The sequence below is a fragment of the Gambusia affinis genome, linkage group LG05, assembly GCF_019740435.1.
Source record: "Gambusia affinis linkage group LG05, SWU_Gaff_1.0, whole genome shotgun sequence".
Classification (NCBI taxonomy): domain Eukaryota; kingdom Metazoa; phylum Chordata; class Actinopteri; order Cyprinodontiformes; family Poeciliidae; genus Gambusia; species Gambusia affinis.
Genome location: NC_057872.1, coordinates 27,146,271 through 27,159,871, shown reverse-complemented (window position 1 = coordinate 27,159,871; position 13,601 = coordinate 27,146,271). Strand labels below are relative to the sequence as shown.

The following is a 13,601-nucleotide window of genomic DNA, read 5'->3' as shown; positions in this document are numbered from 1 at the left end:
GCCTTGATTGGTTGTGGTTCATTGTAATTGCTCAGCCTTTGGAGAGAGAGATTAAAATGTGTTATTTCGGTTGTGAATCTGAGGTTGACTTTCTTATGTGACAGGTTGTTAATTAGCACCAGAGATAAAAAAAAAAAAAAAAAATTATATTTGAAATGAAAAATTTTAGATTTTGAGTGGGTTAGGAGGAGCAAATGTAATTAATTTCCTGACAACTCTTCAACTGCAAGACTTTATAAATTTATTTATTCAAATTTAGTCTCGATGGTGGTGCTTAATAAAGTGAATTATAATTAAAAGAACTTAAAGCTGTATTCTGATTTGTTTCGACAAATCAGCTGTTAAAAAAATACGTTCATGCACTTTTATGTCTTCCATCTCCCCACGAGATGAAACTTTATTCATCAATGGAATCATTTAAAAATGTGATTTCAATGGCGTTCATATGAAGCCCTAATTTAAAGACCACAGGGATTTTTTAATGGGCTCTGGGACATTTACTGCAGCTGTAACAGTTCTGTAACTTCTCCAAAATGTATTAGGATTTATAGACTGAGTAATTGGCCATCCACTGAAAAACTAAGTCTACCCTCTGCAACGCTCAGTTGCAGTTTCTTGTGTAGGTTTTCATAACCACTGAACTTTATTACATTTTATAAACACAAATAAGAATTATTGGGATTTTACAGCCATCGGTGATCATTTTAGGATAAGCCTACTGACATTTATAAAAAAATTTTAGAAGTGTAAATCCGTAGAACCATCTTTCATTTCAGTTGCATCTGTAAGTTATTCTGAGTATGAATTAACTTTGCACATGCTTCTGAATTTAATAGAGATAATCTTTGAATATATGAATACGTTTTTATCTAAAAATATACAATGCTTAGATCAAAAGCTATTCCTCCTTTGCCAGTCTCAAGTTTAAACATGTTTGTAGAACATTGAAATTTGCAGTTGTGATATGGCAACATTGGGAAAAAGCTCAAAAGGTATGAATACTTCAATAAAACAATGAAAGCATATCCGTATTGCAGGCATTTTGACAAATGATGCCTTCAAAAAAAGCATCCCTTTTTTTCTTTTTATTTTTCCCTCAGGAGAAAGATTGCTCTTCAGATTCATTTTATTTAACCAACACATTACCAGAGTTCTCAGTGTAGTCATTGGATTTGAACCATTGCTAAGAATTTTCAGCATAGTTTGTCTCGTTTGAAGACATAAAGTAGTTTAAATTAACTAATCACTGATGTGTGAATTATTCAAGATTTGTAAATCAAATTTAGAGTAACAAATGTGATATTTTTGGACACTGTTTTCTAATAGAATGTGGGCTCCTCCTGTTAAACTGTTCAACGCAAAATAAACCGTCACATAATTTAGAGACCAGTCAATGAAAAATTAACTGAAGTCAGATTTAATTTCTTCATGCTACTGAGATATGAAACATTTGTATTTCTCATTGAGAGCAGCAGTGGCTTGACTTTTTTCTTAACTATTTTTTCGGGTTAACCACTGTTGAATGTAATTTTTTTTTCCTGCTCTATATTTTGTCTTTTTTTCCACTACCTTTAAACATACACAGCAGGCGTCTGTGTGTCGCCGGGTCTGTTTGAAGTGGATGATCTCTGATCCTATGTGCCTCCCTGAGTGGGACATGCATGCGCTCCGTCTCGCTGACTCTCGTCTCTCGCCGCAAACTTGAAAATAAAAAAAGATGACTTTGAAAAAACTTGGTTGGGAATGTTAAATTAAATGCCATGCGAACAGCGTTATTTCCCAAAAATAATATAAGGCAAGTAATAGAGAATGTGACCTTCACCCCTTGGTTCTGATAATGCACTTACAATTAATTGACATATTAATTGAAAGAGGAAAGCTTTGAGCTATGAATTGTTATTGCTAAAATTAATTTTAATTGGATTTAATGCAGAGGTCAGTGGTGATAATTTGCCTGGAGAATGAACCAAAACTATTGCAGAGAATACTCTGTGAATGTCTATATGTGTTTGTATAAAAGCATATCTTTCCAAGTGCATGGCTGACTGAGTTCTATTGAAGTCATGTTGGCCAAAATATTCTACTGTAAAAGGCACAATTTTATGCCCTGCAGGCTTTTTCTTACCTTTGTGCTTCCTTAGCAACAGGAGCGTGCTGTCGAGAGGGACGTACTGACTGCTGCCTCAGACTGGTTCACATTTCTTTCTCTCAAAAGTAATCTTTCTGGCAAAGGGTACAAATCTTTTTCAAACAAGTCTTGTACATTTGTTTTCTTTTTACTTCACCTTGAATTTATATCATTAGCATCAGCAGCAAAACAAATGGGATGTGAAAACTCCTCAGTTTTTGAGGGTTTTAATTAAATGCCAATGTGCATTTTACAAAATATGTGCCAAAATGCACAAACCATGTGAATGCTTTGAAATAAAGAATCTGGCCTTTTACTAGACATATTCTTTTGATCAGAAGACTTTCACAAACTGATCATTAGTATTTCAAATCACCTCTACATTAACATGTTTTTTTGTTGTTTTTTTAAGTTTACTGATTTGAAGCCTTGAAGCTAAATGTTAAAGGTAATCACAGTAGCCTCACAAAAAAAAGATAGCAAATGTGAAATTGTTATGCTGTGAGAGAACATTGTTCTAAAACAAGAAATTTAAAGAAGGTTTTAAAAAGGATCCAGAGGATTTTCAAAGCAATGTCCAAACAACAGGTAAGATCAAAGTGGAAATTACAAACTTAGTTGCCACTGTATTAGGTATACCTATTTCTTCAACTGCCAATAAGTTCATTAATTAGTTCATTTATTACAGTGACGAGTGTTGTGGGTAAACAAATACGGGCTTCAAAAAGTATTGCAAAAGTAATCTGCAATGCTTGTTCCTAGCTTGACTTTCACAATCACAGCGCAGCAGCCTGATGCACTCAGGCATCCATATACGGTAAGTGAAGAAGACTTCCTTAGGTTTAAACTGTGAATGGAGAAGAAAGCAGATTTAACTGACTTTGACTTTTGGTGCCGGAGGGTCTGCTATGAGTATTTAAGAAAAAGCTCATCCATTGGGATTTTCAAAGTCAGCCATCTCCAAAAAAGAGAAAATACCCAGTTTTGTGGAAGAACATGGGCAGAGTGGTTTGAATTGATGGAATAGCAAAAACAGCTGGAATAACCACATGTTACAATCAGGGTATGCAGAACATCTCTGCACTAAAAACACAACTGATTGACCCTTGAAACATCTGCACTCCAGCAGCAGAGAACCACACTGGGTGTCACTTTTGTCAGCTAAGAACATGAAACCTAGACTCTGGTTCACTCAGTCTTACCCTTGTAATTTTTACAGTGTAGCATAACATGCTCTATTGTCTCATCAACTCCACAATATTCACACTTACCATTGCAATGTCTCACCAAATTAAAAAGAGTGCTACTTAGCCCAGTATGCCTACATCTGAGACCAGAAATTGTCTCTTTTCTCCTCCTCCTCCCTGCGCTTCTCATTCCTCCAATTTTTATTTTTTTTTAATGTTTTTCCATTTTATGGAAACAACCTGGTTTCCTTTCTTTTTCCCATTACTATTGCTATTTCTCATTCATGTTTTGTTTTATTGAAATTTCTATTTCTTTTAACTAAAGATAACTAAATCCGCTGATGTGTTACCAGTGGTCTCTTTGCAGCCCTTTCTGTCATTTAATTCCCTTTAACACCATAATATGATGGTACCTATAATAAGTAAATCATCAGGCCCATCTTACTTATTCTGCATAGAGTTTGTTGAATTTCTATTAAGATGTCTGTTTCACTTTCTGAATGCATTGTAAACTAATGTTAAACTGGAATCTCACATTTCTGATTCACTCTGCATGGTTTAGATTTCTCCTGACTAACACACCTGATTTAGATTACTGCAGTTCAGCAAAAGCCCATTAATAATCAATAGAAAGCAAGCTTGTTAAAGCAGGTAAACACCTAAAAGATCTGAATGGAGAACCAGGTTTGAGCAACACTGCATTAGAACATCTATTGGATATGATCAATGTAGGATTTTCTCATCCTGGATGTGCAGGTGACAAATATGAGCCAACTGTGCAAAGGCATCATGTCAGCCTGGACCTTAACCTTAATAAATCTATGCCACTAAGAATTGAGGCAATTCTGATGGAACTGTCCCAATACCTAATAAAGGGGCCACTGAGTGTATAAGACTTGAGACTTAAGAGGAACCAAAGATAGAAAATCCACACAAACATGTCCTACTTAACAGTTTAAAGTTGAGCTTTTTTGCAGCCACAGGACATGATGCACCTTGTCGTCATTGAACTGATCTTGGACTCATCTGTATCCCGAATTATTCTGGAGTCTGGAGACAGTGAGGCCATCTGTCTGACAGCTGAAGCCTGGAATAAATTGGGTCAATACTCCAATGATTCCAGCACACCATCAAATATAAGAGAAACAATTTTTAAAAAGAATCAAGGTCATCCAGACGACTTCAAACTGTTGCTACTGGATAGTTATAGAAGCTTCTGGAACTCGGTGCCTGCTTAGTTCTGCCATCCTTTGTTTATTATTTTTCATCTATTTTCACTAGCAGTTAAGATATTTGGTGATCAAACAGAACAGTAAGAGTTGTTCTAACTTTTTTCCAAAACTGTTTTTTTTTCCAGCTGTGTTAGAACTTGCGGGTAGGATCGAGAGCTGTTTCCTTTTTTTACTGATCCACCAGAGACTTGTGTTTGATCTTGAGCCCTGATCAAAATGGCAGAGAAAACTGTTAGCACATGTTAAAATACATGTTTGACTTCAATTTGAAGCTTAAGAACATACGATTCATATCTCACCCTTTTGATCTGATATCAAAGGGATAAAAATTTTAAATGTCATGGAGTCAAAGTGTATCGGAACTCAAGATCTCCACAGCGGTTGCAGAAATCTCAGCTTAAATTCTGATTTTGAACAAACGAGCATATTTTAGTTTAGTGTCTATAATGATCAACATGAAGCCCTCTGCAGCAAGTAACAAAAAGGAAAATCCGTAAAGGGCTGCTGCTACAAAATGGTCGTTGAACTACTATATATAAATGATGTGCTGTCTGTAACTGCAATTGTTTTCTTGACAAAAAATCCTATCTAACAGGAATATGGTATAAGAATGGTATCCCCTTACTGGAAACACAGAAAAAGGTGAAGTGAGTCATCTTCTTTATCCAAATATATTCTGTGCAGAAAATAAAGTTAAATGCAAATTATAGAAGAAAAAAGGTCAGACAAACTGTAAAGACAATCGATGATGTTTTTAGTTCCCCAGGTAATAAAACGTGTTTTTTTTTTTTTGTTTTATCATGTTTTTTTTCTTTCTTTTTTTTTTTTGCAATCTATTAACCACTGTATATGAGTATTTCTGTTTCATGTTATTCTTGACTATTAGCTGCAGCAGTGGCTACTTGTCTGCTGAAGCCATTTGACTGTATCTCTATATTTTTACTTCTCTTCCACACCTGATCCCTGGGTTAGGTATTAGTTTATACGTTCTCCAAACTATTGTTTCTGTTCATGTCATCTTTTCTTTTTCTTTAAAGACTTACCGTAAGGTGCTTGAAAGTTGTTTGTAATTTTAGAATACTTACTGATAAAAAAAAACCTCTCAATTTCTAATGGTTTTATACTTTTATGATTTACCTTGAGACTTAAAACTCTAAGTAGCACCCTCTGCATGAAGCAGTATAATCAAAATGCTTTAACTGCTTCATAAGGAGTAAATTATAACATTCTTCTGCCTAGTTTGAATAAAATAACAGCTGATTGGAATAATAAAAAAATATACAAGTAAAGCATTTTACATTTTAACACACTAAAAGGATGCATTAGACAGGGATTCTAGTGTTAAATCAAACATGAAGAGGTTGAGTAGAATAGCAGCGGTCTCGCCTGTCTCACATAATGTCATGCTGTGGTTGTTCATGAGGCTGAAAGATCTTGAAAAAGTCATTCAGACTTTTATTGGCAGCAGTCTTCAATTATGATGTACTTTCAAGCTTGAAAAAAGGAATGAAAGAAAAAGAGAGTCAGAGAGAATGAGAGAGAGAGAGAGAGAAAGACAAAGATACAAATACCTTTTTTATTAGTCATCAAACCATTGATGGATTTAAACTTCATAATCATATGTAAAAATGTAAAAGAAAGCAAAAACTAACTTAAAATTTTATAAAATCACACTCGGCTCATAATCTTTAAGCTTGCCTTTTATTTGAATGCATATTTCACATGTATCTGAGTTTATGATATCCTTTTACTTCCTATGTAGACATTTTTATCCAGCTAAACATTCTGAAGAAGCAACCAAGAACAACTATTCTTGGCCGTTCACGTTCTGTTATATTTTGGAAATTCCTGTCAAAACGCTGCAACATTTGTCACCTTCAACTACATGTGGGGAAATTCCAGCAATGATTAGCAAACTCGTGAACTTTATGCTGCCACCTGGATTTAGAATGTGTCATTATTTCTTTAAGGGGATAAAACATCACAATTGCATGTGGGGAAAATAACATGTTTTGTTTGTTCTGGGATTCAGGTGTTAGTGATGTATTTTGAGAAAAGATAAACATGTGTAATAGTGGCTGGTACATAGAGGAGGGGCGGCGGACAGGGACATGAATAGAGGACATAGATGAAACAGGGACAGATGAGGGCAATGCCCTCGATTGGGAGAGAAAAGACGGAGTGGCGCCTGCTGAGGTGAATCTGTCCGCCATGCTGGTGCCAGGTTTTGTTTGGCCAGCAGGTCGCTGATGATAGCCTCATCAGAGAAGCTGGACTTTCCTGTGAAAGTCAATAGTATATCCATTTCTTGCTTGTTCTAGTTTGCCACACTCAAGACACATACAAGACATATTGTTTTTTTTGCCTTGCTGAGGTTTAAAAATTGTCACAATCACATCCCATGAGTTGAGTCACGCACTATGAATCATCGCAAGCAAATGTTTCACATAAGTGGACATCATGCGGAAGTGTAAACAGTGAAGCAGAACTCTCTCTGTTCCACAGAAACAATATAAATCTCTGACAGTGGTGACAACATGTTGATTCTCACTGAATGCTACAAAATGATGGACAGATTCCAACAGACATGGAGCCATTCCTGATTGTATTTGTTGACACTGACGATGTGGTCACCCAACGCAAGCACATGGGCCAGCAGGGTTATCAGCGAACGAGACAGGCTGACGCAGAAATCCTGCTACATGTTGTTCCTTAATTGAGTTGGCAGAGGCGGTTTGGAAAAGACTTTGAAGGTATAATGAGAATTCAAATAGTCTCTAATTATTATCAGCAAGCATGGCCCACCGTTTATCAGTTTGCACCTTTGTATTTTACAGTTATCATTTTTAGCTGCATTGATTCTGCATTAATTCACAACCTGATGTTGTTGGGGAAGACATTTTTTTCACTGAAAGGTTAATTAATCTCTAGTTGTTTGACACTGCTTTACAAATATGAGTCAAAATAATTGTGATGAATTCAGAACGGTGGCTATTATTATCACAATTCCATGGTTATTAAACAGGCCTGAGCTCTCATGCAGGGCTGCAGCTGATGATTATTTTATCAATATTTTCCCTGATCAGGCAATATTTTGATCTATCCCTGCTTCCTTTGTCTTCAAGAAAGCAGGAATGTGTACCATCAGTATATATGAAAAAAAAAAATCTGAAAATTTAAATAACTTTTGAAAAAGGCTATTCAAACCTTTTAGAAGTTTTTTTAATTAGCTCTGTATCACTTTTTAACTATATAATAAACAAGAATACAGACACTTTATCTCACATGGACATTTTACCTCAAAATCACAACAAAGTTTTGGTTGGTATGTTCTGGCATTTCTTTGGGATTTATGGACTTTTTTGTGATCCTTATTCGTTTTTGATTAACAGTGTGGAATATTAATAAAAATATTCAGTAATGAAAACTACTTGGTTTAAATGGGGTATAGATGTTGATAATGCCAAAGGCAAAATTTTGATTCTGTGAAGATTTTACTAGGACTCATTTTTATGTCTGGAGCCTTTCGCTTTGAAATCATCTCAGTTAAAAAACAAACAAACAAACAAACAAACAAAAAAAACACTGATGTCATTCTTTAAAATGCTCTGGCATTAAGATTTTAAAGTAAAACATTTCAAACAATTCTAATTTTCTGCTGCTTGAACAGAATATGCCTAATTGTATTACTTTCCTCATCTTTAACTAATACATATTAAAACACCTTGACTCCCAAACGGAGCTTTTTAATCCTGACTACCAGTCACTGCTCTCGAAAGGATTTAATTTGGTTCAACTACAGGTTCCCACACATTATGCAAAAACTGAACATGTCGAAAATCAGGGCTAATTAGTCCATTTGAGAGGTTGTAATTACATCCTTCAAAGTGAACTATGGATATTCCAAAGCGGCTGGTTCACTGTCATGAAGGATATCCCAGGTCGAAATGAGCGTGGCTCAGTCATCCATGCAATGACCTGTGCAGTGTCAGCCTTTTGCTAGGAAATCTCCTCTGCTTTGGTAAGATCTGCTCTATCAATAGCCTCTCTTACTGAATACATATTGCACATATATCCACATATATATTTTTAGTAAATGCATCTTTGTAAAAAATATATGTACATTGTTCAAATTACACATTGTCTAAAAAAAGAGATAGATTAGAGAAATCCCCTCTAGTATTGCCTAAGTGCAGAAGGATGAAGAGGAATGAGGAGGTCAAAACTTCCCCAGTGGAGTTAGGTAACAGCTGCCAGGAATGGGCGGGGCCTCCAGCGGAGATGAGGCAACACCGGGCCCATGAGTGTATAAATACCTACGCTCTCTGCATATTCAATTCACAGATCCAAGAAGAGCTGAAAGGATCGGCCAAAGATCTGAAGAAATCCAGTTGAGAATCGGTATCCGTCTCTGAAGCAAAGCAATAATTTAGGACCCAGTGGTGCTCTGCGCTGGCCTGACACCCATGTGAAAGAAGACCCATCAGCTCTAATCTTCAAAGAATTTATAACCTCACCCAAAATGAAGGCATTCAGCATTGCAGTTGCAGTGACACTCGTGCTCGCCTTTATTTGTGTTCTGCAGAGCTCTGCCATCCCGTTCACTGGGGTAAGAATTCAACTCAAACTCACCTCTCTTACTTGTCAGCTCCAAATGTTTTGTCAGGAAGAATAGCTGTGACTCTTAAATGTGCATAATTTATTAACAGGTCGGAGAGCTGGAGGAGGCAGGGGGCAATGACACTCCAGTTGAGGCACATCAAGAGGTGTCATTGGAATCGTGGATGGTATGTTCAATTGACTGAATGAATTAAGCCAATTACCACAAGCAAATTAAAGTTTAAGTGGATGCTGTTTTCCCCACAGAGCAGCCTTGTCCTCTCTCAAACACCAGATGGAGAAGGAAGGGCTGTTGGTGACACTTTGTTCATGTCTCTTGTCTTTCACACAGATGCCAAAACATGTCAGGGAAAAGCGCCAGAGTCACCTTTCCTTGTGTCGCTACTGCTGCAACTGCTGCAAGAACAAAGGCTGTGGTTTCTGCTGCAGGTTCTGAGGGTCAGGAGTGACGACCACCACTTTCTAATTTATTGTTTCATTTTTCAAGACCTCTCCTTTCATTGCATTTTATAAAATGCATTTTTTCAAGCAAAATTATTCCTGGAGCAGCACTGACAAAGTATTTTTTCTATTTATTTTGTATACTTCAACTTTTTAACTTTTTAAAGAAGACACATTTCTAACACATATTGATCTTTTCCTTACTGAAAACTATTGTATTGTGTTGAATAAAATACATCTGAATCAGCTGCCACGAGAGTTTTATGTCATTTATATTGAGTCAAGCAACAGAAACATATCTTTGCTAAATGTGCTTTAAATTAACAATGTCAGTCTGACATCTCCAAAGTGCTGGCGAAACCAAAAGCTATAAACATTTATTATAGGTACACAGATGAACAGATGTAATTAGAGTTGGAAGCGTGAAGACAGCTCACAGACACACGTCACATGATTATAAATCACATTATTTTGCAACTGTAAAATTTATTTTAATCTGAAATACATATGAGAGTCTGCACATCTTCAATGCGATCTAAAGTCTTTGTAACTATGATCATGTCAAACCAAAGACCAGGAAAAAAATTTGTTGTCAGACGTGACATGTTTGAGCAAAGACTCTCTTAAAAGAGTTTTAAAACAGAAACAGTGTGAGGGGAATTTAATGTATGTAATTTTCGAAAGAGAGCGAGGGCATTGATCACTGGATCTCCTGCCTGGCTTTTATCTGATATCAGGGCCATTCACACCTTGGGGCTTCAACACCTTTCAATTTCAGCTTGAAGCGTATTGCTGGGAGCTCTTTGATCAGTCCTCTATGCTCACATACCGTGATGTTTATGGTTTCTTTATTGACTGTTCTAGTGCACAGACGATGTATTTATACATTCTGATGGCTGGGAAGTAGTTAGCCAACATCCTGGAAAGAGTCGTATGAAAGAGATTCCCACAAAACGCTGTCCTTCCTTCCTCTGCAGACTGCATGACTGAATGACTGAACTCTGTTCCAGTTTTGATGTGAGGCACACATTTTGTGTCTTTCCTTTTGGACATTTTTACAGTGTTAGAATCGTTTGATATGAAAAGACCATTATGTTGCTTTGAGCCAGAAATTGGTGATATAAATAAAGTTTGACTCAATTGGGCTGTCTGATTTTCTTTGAAAAGAATAAGTAGTGAGGAAAACATTCTGTTTCCTGTTAGTAATTAATTCTCATGCACTGATCCAACTGGGAACATGAGGGCTTTTTTTTCCCTTCTAATTTTTATAACAGCTATTTTTCCAATCACATCAAAAACTTATTTCACTGTTTTGTCATTTTGACCATTAGTGTTAGTGAGTAGGCAACAACTGTTTACAAAGAACACACTTTGAACATCTTTTGTACAGGAAACTTGAAGCAATATAATAACACAGCATTAAAGTAAATGACCAGCGAAGCATGTCCTCTAATAAATAGATAACAAACACTGTTTAATATATATTAAAAAAAAATTTACTTCAATGCAAGTTTTCAAAAAAGTACAAAATAGTTTTTTAAATGTGTGGAAGGAAAAACTATTATTCTAACACAATGAACACCAGGATCACAGATATCAAAAGAAAACACTCTTTGTTATCTGTGTTTCAAGGACTGAGACTAAACTGCTAGAATAGCTCTAAATAACAAGAGTTGACACGTGACTCTATTCCATGTGACAGGAAGTGAATTTGAAGGACATTTGTTGACTTTAGTAAGCACTATGCATTTTCCCTGAAGATGGTATAAAATATCAGGTGCAAGGGCTTCAGTCTTATACACTATTTTGGCCAAACATTTTGGGTTAGTTGCCTTTAATGTCTTTTTAATGGGTTTTAATTTGTTATTGGTCCTCCCACTGCAGCTGCAACAGCTTAAATTCTTCTGAGAAGCCCGTTTACAGAATTGAATGATGCTTTTATGGGAACATTTGACCATTGTTTTAAAAGAGCATTTATGAGTTCAGTCACTATTGTTTTACAAGAAAATACGGCTATGCTGGTTTAGAATCAGAACATCGTACTGACAAGGCAGCTTCGTCTGGATCAAACACCCATTCATATTCTTGTGGACTAGTCCAGAGTTATACTGGAAACAAAGCAGCCATGATGGTTGTCATTCCAGTCTACCAATCCAGCCCAATCTGCCTCAATGTGTTTTGTTGCCATAATATCTGAAAATGCAGTGATCTCAAACACAACTCATGTATAATTTAAGCAAACTCCTGTGGAGAACTAATGTGAATGAAAACACAGAAAAGCATATATTGTCATACTTGAGGAAACTAGATATTCTTACTACGCAATGTCTTCTCTAAGTCTCTATGTGACATACATAGAATACAGAAGATGAATTGTTGTAAGAGTATATTTTATTTGAATAAATTTAAACAAAATAGGAAAATAAACTGACAATGATATTTTGTTTTACACATTAGCAACTGCATGTGGCAGTTTGCTTGATTTTAAATCAAACTCTGGCCAGTAAGTTTAACATTAGCTTGGGAAATGGATCTACTAAGAACATTCTCCTTTAAGGAGCCTTTCCGTAATTTACCATTTACCTCTAATGAGAATTTGTAAAGAAATTTGGCAAAACAAACAGTCGTAGGATTTTTTTATGTTTTCATCTCAAAAATTGCCTGATAGTCCTTTGAGAGCTACTTCTTAGAAATAATAGATAAAACTGTACTGTTTTTTCAAAAATAATTCATGTACATAATATTCTAGACCAGTTTTAATATTAGTAATATGTAAATAAACAGGATCTGTGATTATCATTAATAAATTTAACTGAAAGCTATACCAGACATGTTGAACGTTGAACATTTTTGGACAAAAGCATCTTTATTCTGAGATTTTCGCCTGCAGTTATTTTCCAAAAAAATCACCCTGAGGTCTGTTTATAGTTGAGCTGCATCATCTCTTCTTACCAGAAAATAATGCCAGAGTGAGTGTTGATTCCACTTAGCGATTTTGTGAAAACAGCAGCCTTTGATCCACAAGGATACACAGGTTATTCATGCCAATTAGATTTTAAACTCTGATAGTATTCCACTTTATCTTTGTTCATGTGAAATGAGCTCAAGTCCAAAAAAACAGCAGCACATCAAATTCTTTGGTAGAGCATCAACTTGTAATGCTGGGTATAAATGTGAGATTGTGCCCAATAACAAGACTTTTAAGAGGTGCTTTGATGCCGTGCAGTGAATTCTGCCTGCTCTTAATTTATTAACAATAAAGCCTTTCAGTACAAATTTTTCTTTTTGAAAGAATCAAATAATTGTTTCTCACACTCTGCATGTTAGGTGAACTTCTTTCAAACTTAACAGTGAGACACTTTAATATTTCATTTCTGAGAATTACCACAATGAGGCTTTTGTGTGTTTTACCTGAATGTTAGTTTTGAAAGGCTCAGCATCTGTCAGCACCTTTTTGTACTCCATTATGTGACTGACCAGTCAAGAATTAACCTAATCAGCTGAAGCTAGTTCCCCTGGTGGATGTTTTTCTCCTGTCTTTATGCTTTTTTTATATACAGAACACATGTTGGGTTTTGGAACATGCTGGTGGCAATAACTAATAACAAAAAAAGAAGCAAAGCTCAGTTCAGAGAAAAAGTGAGAAACTGATTTTAATCAACTGGTCAATTTGACCCTGAACAGTATGTGTGTCTCAAGTTCAATTATAAAGATCACCCATTGAAAAAAAAAAGTGTAATATATAAAAATTACCAAAGATCAATTTCAAGGAAATTATTGTTTTTTGTGTCTAGATTTTTTTCAGTGGAGATAAAAAATGGAAATTCCATTTTTTATGTCCAAATGAGTAAATGAGTAAGTTGTCGTCATTGATCCTTAATTTCTGAGAAATAAAAAAACATCATTGCACAAATATTGATTGAAATGGTTAGTATTGGAGTTAATAATCAGATGCAAAAGTGTCTTTTTTTTGGTTTCTGACACTATTGCATG

General features: G+C 35.6%; 1 protein-coding gene across 1 annotated transcript; it reads left to right on the top strand.

Moving 5' to 3' along the window:
- The first annotated feature begins 8,901 nt into the window (after positions 1-8,901).
- LOC122830815 (hepcidin antimicrobial peptide) lies at positions 8,902-9,850 on the top strand. Its single transcript, XM_044116522.1, has 3 exons — positions 8,902-9,156; positions 9,257-9,334; positions 9,499-9,850. The coding sequence occupies exons 1-3, from the start codon at positions 9,070-9,072 to the stop codon at positions 9,601-9,603; spliced, it is 270 nt and encodes an 89-aa protein (XP_043972457.1). The 5' UTR covers positions 8,902-9,069; the 3' UTR covers positions 9,604-9,850.
- Positions 9,851-13,601: the final 3,751 nt, after the last annotated feature.